At 39.0% G+C, this 24,313-nt stretch overlaps 1 protein-coding gene across 2 annotated transcripts; it reads left to right on the top strand.

Annotated features, from left to right (window-relative positions):
• Nucleotides 1-2,316: 2,316 nt before the first annotated feature.
• Nucleotides 2,317-17,152, top strand: LOC124142635 (PAT complex subunit CCDC47-like). 2 transcript variants are annotated; one of them, XM_046511206.2, is made up of 13 exons: nt 2,317-2,370; nt 4,635-4,775; nt 5,339-5,445; nt 6,230-6,349; nt 7,234-7,408; nt 7,687-7,871; nt 8,602-8,703; nt 9,788-9,892; nt 10,634-10,716; nt 11,335-11,393; nt 12,200-12,309; nt 12,679-12,846; nt 14,853-17,152. In XM_046511206.2, the coding sequence occupies exons 2-13, from the start codon at nt 4,637-4,639 to the stop codon at nt 14,922-14,924; spliced, it is 1,425 nt and encodes a 474-aa protein (XP_046367162.1). In that variant the 5' UTR covers nt 2,317-2,370; nt 4,635-4,636; the 3' UTR covers nt 14,925-17,152. The 2 variants fall into 2 exon arrangements, with proteins under 2 accessions (XP_046367162.1, XP_046367161.1); XM_046511205.2 differs by having other exon boundaries at nt 2,355-2,409.
• The last annotated feature ends 7,161 nt before the right edge of the window (nt 17,153-24,313 follow it).

Raw genomic sequence — 24,313 nt, 5'->3', positions numbered from 1 at the left:
CGGCTATTTTTGCTTTTATGGCCAAAAATATCCGCATTGCAGTTTTTTTAAGAGTATAATTAATTCACCAATGATCATTATGAAACTTCGCCAATAACCATACAATCGTTTAGGAAAATGCGCAAACACGTAACGAGATATAATTGGACAATTTTAATACTTGAACTTGAAAGCTCAATAAGTGTGGAGGAGGCTATATTGAATACAAGGAAACGATAGGCTAACCTTCGCAGGTGGAAGAAGGAAATATTATTGTATTTACAGTACAACTATAAGTAATTTTAAGATTAAGTGAAAGAGAAATATACGACAATATCACCTTGATTAAATTATTGTTAAAAAACATTTTCTTTCATATTTACTTTTTCATAAATGCGACTTTGGAATTGTATTTACACCTTGGTGTACATGTATATGTGAAGACATACGTGATGGTTTATTCCAAGTACAGTTGCCATTTCATCCCATTCTACAAAAGGAAAAGTTTGAAATAGATAATGATCAAAGATAAATGAAACTTGTGAAAATATTTGTCATAAAAAGGAAAAGCAGAAAATGAAAAGCACATGTCACCATAGCAAAATTAGAAAACTGCGCTAAATTCTAACTGTGTTTGCCAAGCGTTCTCATTTACTCGTTGGTGGCTGTGGAAATCTTCCCAATTGGGATGTACTAGAGCTACGTTCCTGTTCAGATCAGTTCTGTAAAATAGAATAGTATTATATACTTCGGTGTGGAAGAGTTTCTGAAATTGAGAAAAGTGACATTTTTATTGCGGTGAACATAACCCTACAAGTTACCTCCCCTCAATTTGTCTCCCTTTATTGTAGGTGTCTACTCCGTACACAAACTGTTGACGTCCTGTTTACGTTAGTTCCACATTGGTCATTATGGAGTAAATATGGCTTCTTCTCGTTTGTTATTATCTCGAAAATGTTTCGTTATAAACTGTAAATTTCCGATTTAACTCGTCAATCGTGACTTCGTTTCGCAAAGCGCCATATTTGTCACTTGCCCAGGCTGTATTCTTTCGCTTCCAAAAGCTGTCTCGTAGTTTTCAAGAATATAGTTTTGTTAAAGTTGATTTTGTGTATAATCACATCTAAATGTATGATAAATAATCTTCCTCACCCTTAATACTTTTTTAATACTTTTGTTTATATTTTTTAAAGATTTTGCAATCACGAAACTACTTTTTAAGTCGCAAATACAAGGGTATGTGAATCGTCCCTGTGTGTTAGTTTAGAAGAATTTATGTTTCAAGGTTTTACATTTGAAATGATATAATTTAATTTTCCGAAAAACAAGAACACAAAAAAGCATATGATAAATAGGATATTCCATGTGTCGAGTGCAATATCATGTCTCTCTCACCTCGTGACGGGGATAAAGGACGCCACTCGTGAAAATATCTCCTTTCTCACCCTCACTCGATGAGCACATGAACACAAGACACACGGACAATACTATTTTCAGCAAACTAATCATAGCGCCATTATCAGTTTCAATGAAAGGAAACACAATTCGTGAAAATGTCTTCACCGATTGACGATCGAGTTAAATGAGAAATGTACAACTTATATCAATTTTTTTTAAAGAGAATAACAAACGGCAAGAAGCGACATTAACTCCAATACTGGCTATCTATCATTATTTTGCCTAGTCAATGTGGAACTAATGTGAAAAGGAAGTCAATAGTTTGTGTACAGGCCAGACATTTACGATAAAGGGAGACAATTTGAGGGGAGGTAACTCTTGTATGATATTAGTTCCGGCCAAGTGTTATGTTCACTGCAGTTACATATCAAGTGTTATGTTCACTGAAATGAAAATATCACTTTTTTTCAACTTCGGAAAACTCCGTCTTTAACACTGAAGTATATAATAAATCCTTCCTTTCACATCAAAACGACCGCCTCCGTGGTCTAATGGCAGAGCGCCCGGAGAGGGGAAGGTCCGGGGTTCGATCCCCGGCCGTGTCATACCACAAGACGAGAAAATGATTGTTCAGAGTCTGTGTACTGTGTCCGATCGGGGTATTTATTTATTAAAGTGAAACATGGTATCTCAGTGGGCTGGCCCTATAAATCGGCACCAGTCCGGAAGAGTGCAAGCAGCCACGAACACACACGCACGCACGCGCGCATTGCTATATAAGACCAGTTATCTTGGACGCGACGTTAAACCCCATTCCACATCACCTCACCTTCTTATCAAAACTGTATCGATCATTAATCATGTACTCTAGTATATAGATTCATATTCCGTTTCCATTTCCACAATCCTAAATCATCAAGATTTTCGTTTCAGCGTAATGCAACTTTTAGTATTTCCCGGGAACTCTTCAAGGAGAAGATTGGAAATCGTGAGGTAAGGTGATGCATCCAAATAGAAGCTACATTTTCTCACGTATGTTGCTCTTTCATGAAGTGAATTCATATAAAATAATCAGATCATTTGGCACACGATGCATTTAGACGCGGAACGTGCGTATTGTACATTTGATGTTAAATGGGCGCCTGTAGTTACTCGCTTCATGGCTTCGCCGGTTACTGCGTCACCTGTTTTCGCGTGGGTAACGAATATTGGCAGCCTGGCCTTCGGCAATATGATCTAGGCGACGAATAATACTAGTTATACAACAACAACATATTTAGAAATATGAAAACGACACTTGCGTACTTCAAACATCAATACATATTTTTGTGTGTTTGGTATGTTCGAGAACTAGTGGTTGAACAAAAAGCGTTTCATTGTCACCAGTAAGCCAAACTCGACGTATAATCCTGTTCGTTGGGGCCACGCCCTGTCTCTGTGTGGCTGCCCCAGATTCATCCCATGTAATATTCGCGTTTGCTGGTGAAGAATATTCAGACGTTTTGCTGTGCCACAGATCTGGGGTATCCACAAACATGTCCGAAGACAGCATTTGCACAATTATACTTTCATGTTCGTAGATAGCATTATATTTTTCATATTGGGGGGGGGGGGGGGGGGATTAGTCCCTTCCACTATTACTGATCAACTGAGGTATGTAATTGATCAGTTTCAATGTGCTGTGCATAGCATTAAATAAAGTACATAGATATGCTGTACACCTACATGAGTACAGATTAACCTGTAACATCTGCAAGCCCAAATAATGATACATGTACCATTAGAATACCCCCAGGCCATAAACAGGTGATAAAAGAAATTCTGCTGTGGGATACTGTTACATTGGACATACAGCCTTAGGAAAGTGCCAACACTTGGCAATGGAAATTGTAGCCAGAGTCTAGTAAAAGCTGTTTGGACGAGTAAACCTAGCTAATGAAGTCTGTGTAATAACGATAACACTAAAATCTACTGAAAATGATCCTAAGAGCAATATGCAGGCAATTTTGGTTTGTTTGTTGTTTAACTTCACACTCAGCATTTTCCAGCTATATGAGCATGATGAGGGTGGCCTGTAAATAATCAAGTCTTGACCAGCCAATCCTAGTAATTGAGCATCGATAGCCTTCTATGTTTTAGGCACAGACTGAAATTGATCCTCAAAAAGCCTCATGGTCAAGAAGTCACCATGACTGTACACAGTTACATTTTCATATGTATTACATTTTGTATGTCACCTGACAGCAAATCAGCCCAATGGCAAACACTTCCTAAACCATCAATTTCAGTTTGACAAAGTCCCAACCCTTTCAACAGAAATCGCTTTTCATTTGATCACTTGCTTTCTGAACATGACATTAGCAAGCTTCTCACAACCAAATCTCTCAGCCTCAGACTAAAAAATGCCCCGCTGTGATCGATGTAATGTTATAATCAGTCTACCACCTACCCTCAGTCTGAAAATGTCCCGTATGTGACTTTGAAAATATATTTTCCAAGATTGACTTTTGGAAATGTTCCTTCACTCTTTACAGTTGATGTGATATATTAATATTTTGATGAAGTAGAATCTGAATGTTGTGTGGAGGTGGAGTTTTCATTGATGAAAGTTTTAGGCCAGTTTTTCCATTTATACCAGAATATGATAATGAACAACTTAAGCATTGTTTAAGGTGAATCTAATTATAAGATATGTTGATGAGGCAGTCACTCTGAAAAACAGTAACAATGATAACTCTTAAGACATACTGGATTGTCTGTTTAAATACATTTGACAAAATATTAGGTCTTTCAAAACTGGTATCACAAACTGTTATAAGAACTTACAACATAAAGATTTAAGAAAATATCTTGTATCCTTTTTTATTTTATGCATTTCCCACAAAAGAACTACATTGGTATGTCCTCCCCTTTAACTGAATCAGTTGAACTTCTGTACCATGGTACACACCAGTGTTAGAAGTCCTTGCCAAACTGCCCAATAGTTAAGGTATTTGGACTAGTAGAAATTTGTTATTTTTAAGGGTTTTGCTATATGTTATCATAATAAGGACTAGTGGACTAAAATGTTAGTTTCTACCCTTGAAATACTCAAAGTAAATACCCAGTGTATCTGAGGTATTTCCAGTTGCCTAATACTGGGGTTGGCATCTCTGTAATAAACATGCCCCCACCTGCCCACAAGCTTTAGTGATCCTTGAGGATCCTTGCTCCCTGGACACAACATGTATATGATGTATGCATTTCCTTACTTTCAGATATGTTGACCATGTCTAGGAAAGGGCTACTGATTCTGGTGTTCCTGTCCTCTGTTGTGGCACTGTGTGTTGCTAGGCAGCCCCACGATGCTGATATCGATGATAATGAATTTGCAGAGTTTGAAGAATTTGAAGATGAAGGTACCATTGTATTTCTGACTTCCCACCTCCACCTCCTGTAAATATAACTTACGTCATTAAAGCTCAGTTCACACATTCTATAGTTTGTCCGTACTAGTGTCTTGTATGACATATTAAAACGTCTTGACTGTGATTTTGCTAGAGATAAGATGGATTGGGATATTTTAATTGTTTGTCAACTTTTGATTGGACTTCAATGTTATTACCATATTTGAAGATAGCTTTAGAATATTTTGGATAATCTATACACAGTGTCCGAAATTACTGCCTGTTTTCTGTTGGGCTGCATGAATTTACAGCCTGACTAACTAGCAGATAATATTTTGATTACTTACGTATTCAGTTTTACCAGAACTCATTGTAGATTCTCAAGTGATTGTTTGCATTATTTCAACTGAATCAAAACCCTATTTATATCTTATGTTTTGTTTTTTTAATATTTATAATATCTGAATGTGGACAGTTAACTTTGAAGATGGGCAGGCAACACTTATGGGTCACCTGCCCGACTGTCTTGTTGGGGTTTAATATTATTTCAAATACTGTCTACACATGTTCTATAGAAGAAGAGGCTGTAATAGAGGAAGAACCTATAGTAGAAAAGAAAGTGCAACCACGGGACATCGCTGGGGAGGAAGTTGAAGAAGAGGATGATGAAGTTGTTGTAGAGGTGCGTATCAATATTTATGTGTGCATGGTAAGGGCCATATGGGCTAGAAATGTTTGATAGGCAATACTTAGAAGTTGACGGATGACAAAGTAGACACAATTAATAGATAACAACTTCTTTAATTACTGTAATTTGTTATCCATAAATTGTGTCTACTTTGTCACATAGAGACGTATTGGTAAGTGTAGAGACAGTAGTATGCTTTGTACATGGTAAGGACCAGTTTTATAGACATGTGCCACATAGGGAAGGGTAAGTGTACTAGTCAGGCTCGGTCGGAAACGATTGAGACCTTTGGTTTTCACCCACGTTCCCAAAATTGTTTTGAAGATTTTATAGCTATTAAATATATGATTATTTATTATTACATACACGTCTTGTGTGTAAAAACTATGTTTATTGAGGGTATAAGATTAAATGTTTCATCATATTATTTAACAGTTGTAGTTAGCTCCAGTGATCTGCTCAAAGAGTATGGTGATCTACTGGCGCTTACGTCATCAATATATTTGGTGTATTGCTTGCAGTTAGTTCATGTATGTAATGAAATTGTAACTGTAAGTAAGAATTTCAGTTGACTTTTATTATTTGTTATAGTTTTCTTTTACATTCTTTTTAACAATATCTCTTTGAAACTGACAGTTGGGATGGGACAGAAAATATCTAGACGACCACGTCCCCCACCCACAACCCCTTAAAATAAGTATAGAGATAGTAATGTGGTTTGTACATGGTAAAGGCCAGCTGACTTTGGTATGTCCATAAAGTCCTTTTGCTGTTGCAGACAGAAGATGATGAGTTTGAACATCTTCAGGATGAAGAAGAGTTTGAAGGTTTTGACAAGGAGAGAGGTTCTACCAAGGGGAAGTCCCAGGACAAGCTACCTGATCTGGAGATGGCCAAGGTGAGATACATGCATTTAGCTGTACATATGCAGTAATGATCTGGCTGAGATGGTAACAATTAGCAATACAAAGCTCCTAGGTTTCCAGGGTAGAATAAGTCCCCAGCAACCTATGCTGGTTGTGTGGGAGGTGGCTTAGTGGGTTGGATGGCCAGGTGTGGTGACTTGGTTGAGTGTTATACAATCAATCACTTCTTATCATATTAATCACTAGGTTGTCTGATCCAGTTGGTTGGTTTGTTGTTTAGCGCCGCACTAAGCAATATTTCAGCTATATGACGGCGGTCTGTAAATAATCAATTCGCGACCAGACAATCCAGTGATTGATATCATGAGCATCGATCCACGCAGTTGGGATCAATGACATGCATCAACCAAGTCAGCAGGCCTGAACACCCAATCCTGTTAGTCGCCTCTTACGACAAGCGTAGTTGCCTTTCACGGTAAGCATGTGTTGCTGAAGACCTATTCTACCCCGGATCTTCACGGGTTCGTCTGATCCAGAGTTGATAGATTCAGTTACCGGTAGCTATACTGGGGGCAGTTGTCACGAGCTAGGGGGATAGATTCAGTTAGCAATACCAAGGGTAGTTGTCATGAGCTAGGGGGATAGATTCAGTTAGCTATATCGAGGGCAGTTGTCACGAGGTAGGGGGATAGATCCAGTTAGCTATACCGAGGGCAGTTGTCACGAGCTAGGGGGATAGATAAGGTTAGCTATACCATGTATACCGAGGGCAGTTGTCACGAGCTAGGGGATAGATTCAGTTGCCGGTAGCTATACCGAGGGCAGTTGTCACGAGCTAGGGGGATAGATTCAGTTAGCAAGGTGAACGTTGCACCATGAGCATTTTGAGCATTGATTGAAACATTTCACTTGCCAGGTGCCTCTTCATCTCCGCACCAACTGGGACAGCTTCTACCTGGAGATGCTGATGATAGCAGGCCTCGGCGTGTACTTCCTTAATTTCCTGGCAGGCAAGACCAAGAATGGAAAACTGGCTCAGTGTTGGCTGGGGTCACACAGAGAGATATTGGAGTCCAACTTTGCCATCGTAGGTAAGTGTCGTAGACCATGTCGATGTCGCACAGAGAGATATTGGAGTCCAACTTTGCCATCGTGGGTAAGTGTCGTAGACCATGTCGATGTTGCACAGAGAGATATTGGAGTCCAACTTAGCCATCATGGGTAAGTGTCGTAGACCAAGTCGGTGTTGGCTGGGGTCACTCAGAGAGGTATTGGAGTCCAACTTTGCCATCATGGGTAAGTGTCGTAGACCAAGTCGGTGTTGGACAAGGGAAGTAGTGTTGGTTATTATCCGATCCTGTGGTTCCAGGAGATGATGGCTCGGCCAAAGAAGTGACATCTGGCATCCTGATGAAGGACTCTGAGAATGTGTATGCGCTGTGGTGCAGCGGCCGGACCTGTGTGGAGGGGATGCTGGTGGAGCTGAAGCTGCTGAAGCGCCAGGACCTCATCAACTGCCTCCTGCGTCTCTTCAAGCCTGCATCGGACCAGGTGGTAAGTCTCCAGGTGCCAGGAGTTACAACTAACATTCAAGTTCAACATTTGCACAGCAAAATGTGGTCTTGTGGTTTGTTCAACTTTGTGAGATTAAGGATTGATACAGTCAAGTCCTTTCAAATTTTCACTTTTCTTTGGGCTAATGTCTGTATCTAACCCTAGTCATAGCACTTGCGTGTGTATACAGTTCTGAAAATTTTATGTGGAATTCCATGGATTTTGTTTTGTCAAGGTTCATTTTCTTATTCATGTCATTACAGTATATGCTTTAATCATATAATATCCCCTGACCCCCGGCTATTTTTCAATGTGTTTTTTTAGAAAACCCATTCCCGTCCCTGTATATCATCATAGTATATACCACAGTATGACCCTCAAACTCAAGCCAGCTGTATGCACCAGAGCTGTCATTGGGAGAGCAATATTTATAGAATACCATGAAGCCATGCGATCATTGATCAGGGACTTGAAGCATTTAGTCTTGAGGCGAAGATTAACCATCTGGGATCTCAAGTACAAAGTGTCGTCCCTGGGACGTGTATCTACCTTTTATTATTTCTCTTTTCCTGAAGATATGTTGCACTGTCTGAAAGCTACTTTCTCTTCGAAGAGCAGGTGTACCGCGTAGGCTTATATCTAACTGCTGTGTGCTAGAAATGGAGGTCTGTGGAGACTGTCTCTGTAGCATGTTGACTGGTGTTGTTAGTGAGTGGTTGTTGTGTTGTAGGTTGTCACTGTGGACATGGAAAAGGCCATCATGGACAAGTTTGTGTTCTGCATTGCACACAAGAAAGTTGCAACCAAACTACACAAGGATATGCAGGACTTGGTGAGTTGTTTACTCTGCACATAGTCAAAACCTCTCGGGGATATGAAATATACAAACATGATGAGTTCTGAGGATTTATCGACGACACAAACATGATGGATCTCAGTAATTCAGCAACTACACAAACATGATGGATCTCAGGGATTTATCGACTACACAAACATGATGAATCTCAGGGATTTATCAACTACACAAACATGATGGATGTCAGGCATTTATCAAGAACACGAACATGACGGATCTCTGGGATTTATCAATTCACAAACATGATGAGTTCTGAGGATTTATCGACTACACAAACATGATGGATCTCAGGGATTTATCGACTACACAAACATGATGGATCTCAGGGATTTATCGACCACACAAACATGACGGATCTCTGGGATTTATCAATTCACAAACATGATGAGTTCTGAGGATTTATCGACTACACAAACATGATGGATCTCAGGGATTTATCGACTACACAAACATGATGGATCTCAGGGATTTATCAACTACACAAACATGATGGATCTCTGTGATTTATCAACTACACAAACATGATGGATCTCTGGGATTTATCAACTACACAAACATGATGGATCTCAGGGATTTATCAACTACACAAACATGATGGATCTCTGTGATTTATCAACTACACAAACATGATGGATCTCAGGGATTTATCAACTACACAAACATGATGGATCTCAGGGATTTATCAACTACACAAACATGATGGATCTCGGGGATTTATCAACTACACAAACATGATGGATCTCTGTGATTTATCAACTACACGAACATGACGGATCTCTGGGATTTATCAATTCACAAACATGATGGATTTATCAACTCAAAAACAAGGTAGATCTGAATGATTTATCAACCACACAAACTCGATGGATCTCTGTGATTTATCAACCAAAGATGGATCTCAGTGTTTTATCTATTCACAAACATGATGGATCTCAGGCATTTATCGACCACACAAACATGGTGATTCACTGTTATCAGGTAATCATGAGTTACGGTGAGTGAGAAATAGAGCAAGTATGTTGAGGTGTGTATGTAACCATGGTAACCTGTGTGTTGACAGAGTCAGTTCACGGAGAGGAAGAATGTGGACCGCTACGACCTACCTGCATCTTACCAAGTGCTGTCAGAAGTTGGGGAAGCCACATCCGCCATCCTCGACAAGAAGGCAAGTAGCTGTAGCTGTAGACTTCTGTTGATGTTCAAAGTGTTCATTCATGATGACTGTCTTATTCTTGAGACATTGTGTATGACATGGCATTAGAAACACAATACTGATTTCAACACGTCTTATTGTGAAAAATCAGATGGTTTGGGCACAAGTGACACTTTTCGAGACCCAAGACTACTAACTGAGGACAAGTAAGACTCCATTGATGGTACTGTTCATGGTACCGGTGAAGATCTGGGGTGGAATAGGTCTTCAGCAACCCATGCTCTTCTTGAGAGGTGACTATGCTTGTTGCAAGAGGCGACTAATGGGATCAGGTGGTCAGACTCGCTGACTTGGTTGATGCCTGTCATCCTATCCAAATTGCATAGATCGATGCTCATGATGTCAGTCACTTGATTGTTTGGTCCATGCTCGATTATTTACAGACTGCCCTCATATGTCTGGAATATTGCTGAGTGCAAACACACAAACAAAACTCCTCAAGGATCAGAAGCATTTGACGGTATCATTCTTATCAAGTCTAAATGCTTCAATTTTTCTTCAAATTTGAACTGAATAGAACTGACAGGAAATGTTGGCATGTTTAACATTTTAATCTTGTTCAAGTACGACCAGCTTCAGACTCTGATGACCAGTGTATTAATGTTTACACTAGACGAGTCTAAAGAAAATATAGTTCTATGTTGATGAACTGCTGCTAAAGACTAGTGTATGACACATTTGCTGCTGTTTCAGGTGTGTCAGGTGCTGACGAAGTTCGAGGGTCTGGTGGATTTCATGCATTTCTCTGATCAGTACTCGGGACCTAAAAACCAGGAGTAAGTTCAAATTATTATTCCACCAGTAGTAAGTCTTTATGCCAGCATATTGCTGCATTTGTTTGGCGCAACTTTTCATAAATTGGCCTTGAGTATTGAAACAGATTTATCACGATGTGTGTTTTTGAATTTCTTTAACAATACTTGAAATTGCACATGGTGGACTGTTGGTACTTGATCCTGTGTACAGCGCTCAGGTCACAAACCTGTGAGTAGCTGGATGGATGCATGGTGATTGGCAGGTGACTCCTGTGTTTTTCTGGGGCATCTGGAGTGGTGGGGTAGCCTTGCGATAAAAGCGTTTGTTCGTAAGCCGAAGGCCTGTGTTTGATTCCCCACATGAGTGCAATTTATGAAGCCCATTTCTGGTGTCCCCCACCATGATATTGCTGGAATTAGAGAATACTCACTCACTCTTGGGCTCTGTACACCCAGCAGTTAATGGGTACCTGGTAGTTTGGATTCTATACTCCCCAGGGAGATGAGAACAAAAATTCAGTGCACACTGATCCATCAATTCCAAGTAATAGTAATGTTCTGCCATAGAATCTGGTGCATTAGATAATTATTATTATTTTTATCATTATTATTATTATATATTTGCATTTTTATTTCCAGTGAGTCACAGCCTACCAAAATGCCCACAACTAAATCGGTGCTAATCTTTAGTTTTAATGGTAAGTGTCTTCACCAAGTTCTCTCACCCAAGGAGAAATATTGTGCAAAGAATCGTGTTAAATGTGGCAAATATGAAAGCAAAATGACTCAACTTTTCAGTTTGTAAACATTAACGCAACCGATGCAACGTGATTGAAGCGATATTTCCAAGGAGACATCATTGATCTCACCCAAACGATGTCTCGTGTTAAAGTCGGTTTTGAATGATAAATCATTTTATGAACCCCTGGCAAAAATGAAATCAGAATACCAAATATTGATGGTCAAGATCATTTATAATAAAGCATCATGTTGCTTGTGCTGATAACACATCCTCTATCATGTCTATGTAAGGAATTTTGATTAAATTTGGGGGATGATTTCTCCATTTGATAAGATATTTGCTGACCTCAGCAAAATGTCAAGGTCACCTACAGGCAGAACGTGACCTCCAGAGACCACAGTGTACAATATGTAACAAACCTTTGTCAGACAGGAATTTAGTCCATCATATTCATGAGAAAATGAATAATATTTCAGTGATGATAAGTAATGAATACCTTTATCAAAGTCATATCAGCTGTCAAGGTCATTTATTTGTCTTCTTTGTGTCAAATGTCAAGGTTAAAATTGATTTAGGATGTGTTTCATCGGTGTGTTCAACTGATGTGTTCAACTGATGTGTTCCAATGGCTTACGTTGTGTGTTTTGGTTGGTTTCTGAGACTCGAAGACAAAATTGTTTGTTACATTCAGGAAACATGGGGAAATGGCTATGTGTTTTCTGTGTCAGCCTAGTATGTAAAAGTTAACCCTTATTTTGGCAGTTCCTGGACGAGGAAAGACAAAGACTTCTGACATGGAGGTGATCCGACCCTTGCTGCAGCTTGTGTTTTATTGTATGGACAAGATTGGTCGTCTGCAGCTGAGTCGGGAAGTAAGTAACTGCCTTTCCTCAGCTTTATCAAAGTTTGCCTCCCTGGTGTAGAGGATAGACATCTGTCCGGAGAGCGGAAGGTCGGTGTTTTTTCGATCACTAAGTGTGGCATACCAAAAGACATGGTCCTTTTGTTACCTGGTCTGGAGCTTGGCATTGATAAGATATAACGTACTGTGTCTGAGTGGGGTATCCATCTTCATCTGGTGCATGGTATTTCAGTGGGCTAGCAATAAAAAGGCATTAGTCCAGACTAGTTCATACAGGCACTCACCCGCACATACACATCGGTCTATAGGTGCAATAGTATTTCGCCTCACCTGAACAGGATCCAGGTTCCTCCTTATATGATGTTTTGTTATTGTGCAGGCTAAGAACAAATCTGAAAAGAATCGACAGAAGGCCGAAGAAGTGTTTCTGAAGCAGGCCCACGCCCAGAGACAAGAAGCAGCTCAAGCTCGCCGGGAGGAGAAGAAACGAGCGGAGAAGGAGCGACTTCTGTCAGAAGAAGATCCTGACAAGGCCCGCAAGTTGGAGGTGAGCTGAACTGTTAGACGTGAATTTATTCATCTTTGCACCTTGAATTAATATTATTGATTAAAGTAGGATTCATATGTGCAATAAGGTCCAGCTATGTTTGATCTTTAAGCTCCATGTAGAAGACAGACAGTAAAAATGATTTCTTTTTGCAACAAACCCAGCAATTCCACACACACACCCGATATGATTGTCAGTCCTTCAGCTTTTAGTGAGAAAATATAATCTCAAGTCCTCTGCTCTTATTTTTTATTGAATGTGTAGCTGCTTCAATGTGTGTTCCTGTGTTGAATGTGTTCCTGTGTTGAATGTGTTCCTGTGTTGAATGTGTTCTGGTGTTGAATGTGTTCCTGTGTTCAGTGTGTTGCTGTGGTGAATGTGTCTTTTCATTGAATATCTGTTCCTGTGTTGAATGTCTGTTCCTGTGTTGAATGTCTGTTCCTGTATTGAATGTGTGTTCCTATGTTGAATGTGTGTTCTTGGATTGAATGTCTGTTCCTGTGGTGAATGTGTTTTTGGATTGAATGTCTGTTCCTGTGGTGAATGTGTTTTTGGATTGAATGTGTGTTCCTGTGTTGAATGTCTTCTTGGATTGAATGTGTGTTCCTGTGGTTCATGTGTGTTCCTGTGGTGAATGTGTTTTAGGATTGAATGTCTGTTCCTGTGGTGAATGTGTCTTTTGATTGAATATCTGTTCCTGTGTTGAATGTGTGTTACTGTGTTGAATGTGTGTTCTTGGATTGAATGTCTGTTCCTGTGGTGAATGTGTTTTTGGGTTGAATGTCTGTTCCTGTGGTGAATGTGTTTTAGGATTGAATGTCTGTTCCTGTGGTGAATGTGTCTTTTGATTGAATATCTGTTCCTGTGTTGAATGTGTGTTCCTGTGTTGAATGTGTGTTCTTGGATTGAATGTCTGTTCCTGTGGTGAATGTGTTTTTGGATTGAATGTCTGTTCCTGTGGTGAATGTCTTCTTGGATTGAATGTGTGTTCCTGTGGTTAATGTGTTTTTGGATTGAATGTGTGTTCCTGTGTTGAATGTCTTCTTGGATTGAATGTGTGTTCCTGTGGTTCATGTGTGTTCCTGTGGTGAATGTGTTTTAGGATTCAATGTCTGTTCCTGTGGTGAATGTGTCTTTTGATTGAATATCTGTTCCTGTGTTGAATGTGTGTTCCTGTGTTGAATGTGTGTTCTTGGATTTAATGTCTGTTCCTGTGGTGAATGTGTTTTTGGGTTGAATGTCTGTTCCTGTGTTGAATGTCAGTTCCTGTGGTGAAAGTGTTGCTGTGTTGATTGCTTGTTGCTGTGTTGAATGCATGTTTTTGGATTGAATGTGTGTTCCTGTGGTGGATGTGTTTTTGGATCGAATGTCTGTTCCTGTGGTGAATGTGTTTTTGGATTGAATGTCTGTTCCTGTGGTGAATGTGTTGCTGTGTTGAATGCGTGTTCTTGGATTGAATGTCTGTTCCTGAGGTGAATGTGTTTTTGGATTGAATGTCTGTTCCTGTGTTGAATGTGTTTTGGATTGAATGTGTGTTCCTGTGTTGAATGGGTTGCTGTGTTGAATGTCTGTTGCTGTGTTGAATGTGTGTTCTTGGATTGAATGTCTGTTCCTGTGTTGAATCTGTGTTCCTATGTTCTGAAATTGACCGTATGTTCCATTCTTGAATGTATGTTTCTGTGTTCTGAAGTTGAATGTGTGTTACTAACATTTCAAATTTAAATACCAAACAAAACATCACTTACTTCTCTTACTGGTCTCATTTATAGGCAGTCTGTATTACATTTTGTTCATAAGCAAGGCATATGTTCAGATACCAAGTTACTGATATAATATGTGTAGAGTGATCCAATGTGAACATCTGAGACCTGTTTCACTTTAAACTTTCCTTCCACATCAAGCCGACATGTGATGATACAACTGGAATACTGTTAAAAGCAGCACTAAGACCTGCTAAACTCACTCACTGTATTGAGGTTTTGGCACATGTATTTTTTGTTTTACAGGAACGTGAGAGTCGCCGTGAAATGAAGAGAAAACAGCCGAAGATGAAGATGATGAAGATGAAGGCAATGTAGACCATGTAGACCATGATGAATTTGACAGTGTGTTTAGGCAGGTGGCCACAGACTCTAGACAACTCAACCAAGTGTGATTATATTATACCAGAAATGGAACAAGTTCCACATTGTCATTGCATGCAGACATGATTGTTAAGCGGTTGCAACCATATCACCATTTCATTTTACCTCTCGACTTTTTTCTAGGCCAAATACACCACCTGCTGGCGGAGCTTATCATGTAATAGCTGACGTAGGCACTGTCCATCATCAGTAGAGGTCTTTTACTTTTGCTTCTTTTACTTCTCATGATCATTTCTCTTCAGTTCTTCTTGGATGAGACCATAATTGTCATTGTACGTAAATGCTCAAGGGCTGCAGCTATGGGGGAATTTGACCATGATATGGTTGTTGACTAAAGCCTTGGGCAGGAGAGGTATTTTATTACGTCCATACATGACCAGCTATCTGTGACTAGTAGTAATACCTTTCTACAAATGTGTTATGGACTTAATAAAGAAACAGAACAGAATCGTGATTGAAAGATGCTGTGAAGGTGATGAAATTTGAAAACAGGCTTTTAGCTTTAGTTTCTTATGTTATTTGCTAAATAGGGCAGAAATACAGATATTTCGTCATATTAATGAGAATACATATGAACCAGAACTATGCCTTTTACAAAGATATGTATCATAGATTTAGATTGATTTAACATGTTTAATACTTAGGGATCAAGTAACATATGGTCCTCATTGGCCTGTTTAACTCATTGCCTTCTGTCTGTAAGGTTCTGTTGAAGCATTTTCAGAGAGTTCTTGACCCAGGTTGTCTGTGTGTGAAGCATTGCCTGTTACTATCAGGTTAAATTGTCTGCTCGTAAAAAGCCTGTTTGAGAATATCTGTCAAAGGCACGGATAGTATATGGTCACAGATGGATTAACACACATCTATGATGAGAACCATGTTTGTGAACAATAGTCACAGAGGGTCATGGATATATCCTTTTATTACCTATAGGGTTAGTCATAACCAAGTTCATAAAACATGTATGTGTACTATTGCAAATATCAATTCATGGTCACCATTGTGTGCGTCATCCAGTCTTCATGGTTGACCTCGTTCAAATCTTATTGTGACGTAAGGTTGGAATGACGTCACACTATAAATGACTTCACAGCTGAAGATTGTTGACGCCGTTCCACAATTGTGGTTTTCTTAGACGGCGGTCATGATCAGTGCATTTTTATTAGGGAGAGCTAAAAAAGATTAAGAAATAATAGGTAATAAAGAAATTATTACACTCGCATGTGTGCCATAATGACTTCACGAAACTTGCTCGGGAAATACAAGAATTCTCACACTCATTTCCTAAAATCAGTATAACGAACATGCTCGTATGAAAATCTCTATTTATTTTTAAATTGTCATACTTTTGTGTTGCATATAATATATAATGTGTGTGATGGCAGCCTGATGAATGGTGTTGTTCACTGCCAGTGTTTATTTTATCCCAGACACAAAAGAAGGAATGGTGAAAATGTACACAGTTTTAACATTTGTATTTCATTTCCATTTTCAAATTCATTTGTTTATAGATGAGAATGCCTGGACATGAAAGTACAGGATGTAATTTTTGGTCTTCCAATAGTGTAGCCATTTCATTAACTTTCTTTGCCATTTGTACACTTTTCTCTGAACTTTGGCCTTTCTATGTCAATAGTCAAGATATTTAATGTAACATACCTGTAATACCAGCTCATCATGTCAGTGAAACATGAGAGTGTAATGGAGTTCTCATACGATCAATTATTGTGCGGTGTGAGTGAGTGTGGTTTAAGGTACAAGATGGGTGTATGTCAGGCTACATGGTTACACACACCAGCTATTTATTGTACAGGGGTTTCATGGATATCAGCACATACTACAGTATAAATCAGGGTTGTAACATTACAAAGCAATAGTTTCACTGGCGATGGAATTTTAATGGGTTTTAGTTGAGTCATAGGTTAAAGGAATTAGATTTGGAATATGCCTTTCGTGTATTCTGATCACATTGAGGATGTGACATTACATGGAACAACTGGTACCTGACTTTCACCCCACTGTATTTGGCAGATACTAAACTAATCAGATCATTTGGACCTCATTTTACCCTGATCCTGTATGTTGTTTGACCATGTATGTTGTTTGTCTTCTTCTGTTTGTGTACAAAGTGAATCCAATAAAATGTCTGTGTTTGTACCATATGCAAAGTTTGGTTTCCTTTGAATGTCAAGAGAAACAGCCTCAGAAGCAAACAGAATTAACATATTGTTTGCATAGTAGGGTTGAATCTTTGTATATATCATCTGAACCCGTGAATATCTGGGGTAGAACAGGTCTTCAACAACCCATGTTTGACGTAAAAGGCGATTATGCTTGTAAGAGACAAATGGTATCGAGTGATCAGGCTCACTGACTTGGTTGATGCATGTCATTGTATCCCAATTGTGTGGATCGATGCTCATGATGTCACTTACTGGATTGTCAGGTCCAGACGTCATATAGCTGGAATGTTGCTTCGTGAGGCATTAAACAACAAATAAATAAATATGTTCGTGAAAAGCTGAGCATATCCTGCACCACTGGAGGCACCAACCACAATCAGATGCAAAGACAAGTTCATTGTTTGCCTGAAAAAAAAAACAGGAAGTCAAAAAAGGAATTGCATTGGACATCATTTATGTCACTGATGTGTCAAAAATGGAAATGTCCTCCACATCTCTACCATAAAACTTGTTGATAGCTTTAGTGAGGCCTTAAATGATGTAACCTTGATCAAACATCTGAGCAATAGCTTCTATGGCGCTCGTGTCACTCGGAATCTTTATGCACAGATGAAAACGGTCTCACAGATCTTCTTTATTTCCAGTTCAAGTGGAAAGATCAGCTGAAGCTACAAAAAAGTAATAGTCTATTTGATGGTTATTGAACGAAATCTGTTCATCAAATAACCTTAAGCTCAAGTAAAACTTCATGGCCAAATTACCTTCTTTTCATTTTGCCATTCCGAGCAGAAAGTTTGATACATATGCGTTAAGAAACAAATCAGCAAGAAGTGGAGTGCAGTTGGTGCCCATGTGGATGCCTACTTCCTGCCTAAATGTCTAACCAGCAAATTCTACATAGATGTTATCAGTAAGGAAGTCCAGCATTTCACATATTGTTTTCTCAGTAAATTTCAGATGGCATTTGCCTTCATTTTGGACAACCTGAGCTGAAGATAGATATATAACTATATCTAAGGTCACCACGGTTTGTAACAAATGCCAAATGGATCAAGGAATAAAGTTCTTCCTGAAGTTTGTCATGTGGGAAAGTGGTGTACAAAGTTAAAAAATCAAATGTTTTGACAGAACTGAACTTAATTATTTTCCGAGACTTTAAAATGTCACGTAAATCGTTGGAACTTCCGAGAATCAACATGGTATTAATCCCTGTTGTCTCAAATACTTTCTATGAATATATAGAAAGTCCCTCCTTGATTGTATTAAGGATTATGGATAATTCCACTTGTCTCAAATACTTTCTATGAATATATAGAAAGTCCTTCCTTGATTGTATTAAGGATTATGGATAATCTTTGCGAGGGGGGGTTAGTGGTACATTTGCTGTACCAAGCAATATATCTCTCTTTGTTCGGATTTTTATGATGCTTTGCAATCCAGTACAAGAGAGGAAAGGACATGTCTTCAGGTTTGGGAGTTGAGAGTACTGATGCTTGGTTTGGGCAGAATTCTTCCTCAGTTAACATACTGGCCTTATGTGTGGCGTTATTTGATATGCCACTTATACCAAGTTCCTTAATAAAACAGTTAATGTAGTGATGTTGACATACAATGGTTATTTGAGGCCTTGTAAGTGGGAACAACTACAAACATTTCATGTAGGACAGACAGACTTTGTTCCTATTTTCAGTTTTTGAATTCTACCATTGACAACATCATGCACTGACTTTAAACACTCCGAAAGACGTTCAACATATTCTTCTCCTTTGGCCGATTTATTGGCATATGTTTTGGCAGCATCCATAATTATCTTAAAAGTTATGATCCCAATTGATAGGAGGCTGTTCACGACGGTTTGGTCCATATTTGAATAACTGACGAAGGTTGTTATTGTCAATAATAGAGAAGCTACCTGTGATTATATCAGCTTAACGTTGGTAGCAGTATGGTGACTCTTGGCAGTCACAAGCAGTAGGAATTTACATCAAAATAAAATTTACACTTTCCTATAATTGAACAATCTGTATGAAAATGTGTTCGTATAGGAAAATGATAGTGTTAGTGGTTCCTGAAATTTGAAATAGTGATGCACTTTGGGGAAAAGAATTTTTCTTAAATTTAAGGCATCAATTTACTTGTCTGCAAATTTCAAATTTAAGAACATGCGTCTTTGTCTGATATACTGGAGTCTGTTTCTGGTTTGGCCAAACCTTTCAAAGCAGTATCAAGAGCTAAACTCTCTAGGCGATATTGTGGGCTCTTACTGACCCACCCATCGGCACAAGTTCTGGAGTGGTTTAGTTTCTTGCAATGACACAGAGTAGTCTTGTTTTTACTTTGTGCAGACCCAATGGTTCCTGAAGGAGAGGCAACAAATCTTTCAAATGGATAGTTTCATTACTATCATTCTATCATAGTATCATTGCTCAACCGGCAACTCCTGCCACCCGCCAACTTTGCATAACAGGGTAATTGTTTGTTTGTTGACTGACGCCACCTTGCGGTAATCCTGTCATGCGACGGCAGTGTGTAAACAAACCAGGCAATAAATTGATGGACATGCATACAATCAGAGACACCATAGCGTGTCGATTTACTTTTTTTTGGAAACTAAAAAACGATACATGTGTATGTTTAATACTTAATTACGTCTGCTGTGTGCAGACATATGTCTGGAACATTTCTATATCGACACACTATTGTTTTTGCCATAAGTAAATATATGTGTCGGCTGTACTTGTCAGCTTCCGGTTCGTCGAGACAAATTATTCATTTGTTGTTACTTTTGAATACTCTTGTCTTGTCGGGGGGCACGGGGGGCCCAGTCGTCTAAGGCGCCGCGATTCGCTGTGCAGAGTTGCGTCCCTTGGGCACGCCAGAAACCTATGATTGTGGGTTCGAATCCCGGTTCGCCCCGATTATGTTTCTAGGTTTGTCAGCACCATACCCGTGCTCGTGGGTTTCACCGAAGTGGTAAACGTCTGAGACCTGCATCACTTCGGGCTTTCCTCCCACATTAAGCTGACACGCCGCGATATAACTGGAATAGTGTTAAAAGCGGCGTTAAACCCAACTCACTCACTCTTGTCTTGTCGTACTGAAGCGTCCGCATTTTGTGGTGTAAGTTACAAGCATTAATTTTGTGTTTGTTATTTAACGCCGCAATCATCAATATGGCAGTCTGTATACGGCAGTCTGTAAATAATCGAATCTGGACCAGACATTCCAGTGATTGATATGAACATCGATCCACACAAATAGGACACGATGGCATGCATCAACGATATAAGCGAGTCTGACCACTAGATTTCGTTATTTTTATATACCCGAACCCAAAGAGTTATACGAAACTTTACGTGTTTTGTGGTTTAAGATAGGAACATTATTTGTGCACAAAGAGATACACTACTCTAATTCAGCGTGGAACATACTTTATACAGATGATGTATCTCGCAGCATGTCATATTTCTTTCCCAAGAAAGGAGACAGATGTTATACCAATCCAAGAGAAAAAACAAATGAAGAAATCTTTTAGAGTGAGTGAGTTTGGTTTTACGCCGCTTTTAGCAATATTCCAGCAATATCACGGCGGGGGACACCAGAAATGGGCTTCACACATTGTACCCATGTCGGGAATCGAACCCGGTTCTTCGGCGTGACGAGCGAACGCTTTAACCACTAGGCTACCCGACCGCCCCAAATCTTTTAGAGATGACAGTAACAATATCCGGTGTTTGTGGTAGTCTGTTTTGTACAAACAGCCAAAGTTGACACGAGTTTTTTCCAAGAGGCAAGACATGCAGCCTGTGCACTTGTGCATACGTCATGGAGCGAAATAACACTGGAACATAATTGGGTTATTATTTTCAGATGCGTCCCCCTGTGAGGATATCGTAAGTCCCCGTCATTCAAAGAATATTTATATCTACTACGTTTTTAACCGTAGAATTTTTGTCATTTTAATTGTGGCTAATCTTCCATTACATTCGCCAGCGACTGACAGGATGGTGTAAATCCTGCTAGGGTCCATGCAGGTAGCAAAGGTACTGTAAGTCCCCATGGACTCCAGTGTGGTGATCTACCTTCTGTGGCTGGCGATCTATAGCTCATTTTTATCTTGTATTGTTACGTATGAAGTTCTATTTAAATGATTATCAGCTATTTTAAAAAAAGAATTTGTGATAAATCTAGTTATTTTACTGTCCTTCGAAGACAGGTTTTTATGGTCTGAATATATGTATTTTGAATATAGTACTTTTTCTCGTCACGATATGGCTGAAATAATGCCGATGTGACGGTAAATTTTAACTCACTCACACTATTTTCAGATGCATCCAGACTAAAACAACTGGAAACATAAACATGCCTCCTTATGTTACTTGAATATATTTAATCAGCCATATATACAAATGGATAGAAAAATACATATTTAAACTTCAAACCAAATTCATTCAAAGGGACAGCGCTCGTGTTTTTGTTTTTTATTTACGAAAACATCTTGGAAAGTTAACAAGAGTTAATAAAGTGTAAACAAAGCGTGTCAGATAGCAAAACAAACATAACGGAAAATGCACCCTACTGGAAACAGAAAAGGAGGATTCACCAATAACTTAGGTATTTAGATTCAATGGATTGATGGTATTCCGTATGATATACCGGAAGGTTGACCTTAAACACTTTCCAGACCTCGAGATAAGCTGTGTAACTAAACTAACTAAATTACCATACCTAATTAATTTTGATTTGATTTGGAACCGCCATTTCATATCCTAGCGACAAAAAGACTTATCACAGAACATGCTTGAAAGAAATAATTATACTTCACGCTCTTGAAAAACATAGTTGCAAGCTGTTTTCTAAAATATGATATAAAGGCATATATTTTTAATTAAACGTACGTCTCGTTTTGCAACCTTAGCTGAAACAAATATCTATTCGCCATACAAAATGTCAGGACCTCTCCAGAATATAAAACGGTACAAATACGCATGAAGAAATTCGATAGACAAATAGTATAAAAAAAGCAACACTATGGATAACTGCCCAATGTAGCTCTTTCAGCTTGAGTACACGTATGTCTGTTCATATCTTTTCATACTAACTGTACCCGTAAAGATCTTTTAGTGAAACCTTCCCGCTATTCCCTTCTCCTAATATATTGTTTATCCGACCCTTCTCTACAATGGAATAGTGTTTACATATTGAGTCATGGCATGATACTAACTACAAATAGCCTAACGGTATCAGTTGAAAATCAAATGTTGTGGTTTTGTTTGTTTTTTAACACTGCAGTCAGCATTATTTGTCATTATAACCCAGTTGTCAAATCTGACCCCCGGGTCCGCTTGGTCGCCTCTTCCGACATGCATACGGTGCTCGGGACAGAACCCCCACGGGTCAATTTCCAAAGTATTCTTATTATTCGCTCAACGTAGAGCATTCTTGGTTGGCTGACTTTGAGGGTCAAGGTGACTGCACATGAACCTAGCATTCTAGCTGCTTCTAACCACACCCCGTAAAGATCCGGGTTGAAACTGGTCTTCATCAACCAATGCTTATCGTAAGAGGAGACTTACGGGTTATCCGCCGAAAGAGATTCCGTTGGGTCTTTGAGAGGCATTTAGAAGTGATACACATAAGGAAGAGAATATATTGATGTCAACTTCCTTTTTATGATAAAGAAGTTGACATCCATTTATTCTCTTCCTTATATTCCACTGGGTGTAAAAGGCAAATTAACGGTGACAAATATATGCATAGATCACTGAAAATCACTGATGACACAGGGTGTTCGCGAAAAGGGAAAGCATGCCCTGCACTGGCCCTGGCATATTTGGTAAGCTGTAGAAAATGCAGTTAGTTGGTCCTTATTGATCCATTTACCATTGTGTTCCAGGTGGAATGGCAATATGAATTGCCAATGCAAGAGAATAACCAGTCTTGATTATCCGCCGAAACAGATTCCATTTGACCTAAAGGACAAAATATCTGTGAACGTTATATGAATGGACCATTGGAAATCAGTGATGACACCAGGTTTTTGCGAAAAGAGTAAGGATATCCTGCCATTCTGGCAGAACTAGCCGTCCACACAATTTGCATTAAAACAGTAAGTATTCATAGCCCGACGAACGAAATGTCCTTGTGTACATGATTACTCCTACTTTTGCTGTGTCTGAAACATAATGTCACAACTTCAAAGGCAGGAAATACGTGTTCATTTCAACTGTGTCCCCGAAGAAATTGCCAGATGTACCCTATCCTGTCAGCCACATGACTTGATGCCCGCTTTTTTTCTATATTCTGCTGCAAACCCGTTTGTCCCTTGTATGCAGTTTGCCACAGTGAATCTGTATATAAATGCTTCTGACATCCTGAAGCAAACATTTGTCATGAAAAGTTTTATTTATAAATAAACATCCAAATTTGTCATGCCATTGAATGCTCTTTTGTGAAGTCCTTGGTATTGTCACTGTCATAAAAATGAGAAACTCAAACTGTCCCGCATTGATCTGCTCAGGTGAACTACTGATTCCTTATGGCTGAACTTTTCATTGGCAAGATTGTGCTTGTTAAATTTATCTTTAAGTAGTTTGATTTCATTTTCAATCTTAACTTTGAAATTTACTATGTGATACTGACACATGTGGTACTGTCAGCGTTAACATCATTGTCACAAGCTACTTTTTAAGATCAGGTAACCTGACAAACAGTTCAAACTGATATTAGTTTGATTCGAACGTAAAAGTTTTAGTGTGATTTACAGTTTCTTCTCCCCTTTCCATCAACCTTTGTAATGGGGAGTATAAAAATAAAAAGTTATAGTGACTTCAGCTGAAATACCAAACCTGAAATACAATATTCCATTTTGAAATGTTAACATGGCATATTGATCCACATTAAGTGGAATTCCTTTTCTTAATTCCCATCAGTTTGAAATGTGGCCATTAAAGTATTCATGAAGGCATTGATTCTGATCTTTAAACCTTTTTGCAGTTCAACCCATAACGCACTTACATAGAAATACTGAATATTATTCCGAGTGGTTAATAGTTAAGAAACGACCATAGTTTCCAAAGGATTACAAATGTAGAAACGAATATTGTTTCAAAGTGGTTACACGTTTAGCAACCATACTTG

This window comes from Haliotis rufescens, unplaced genomic scaffold (assembly GCF_023055435.1).
Source record: "Haliotis rufescens isolate VD_foot unplaced genomic scaffold, xgHalRufe1.0.p SCAF_10, whole genome shotgun sequence".
NCBI classification, from domain to species: Eukaryota; Metazoa; Mollusca; class Gastropoda; order Lepetellida; family Haliotidae; genus Haliotis; species Haliotis rufescens.
Note: the sequence above shows the minus strand (reverse complement) of the source record. Positions and strands in the feature narration are given on the sequence as shown.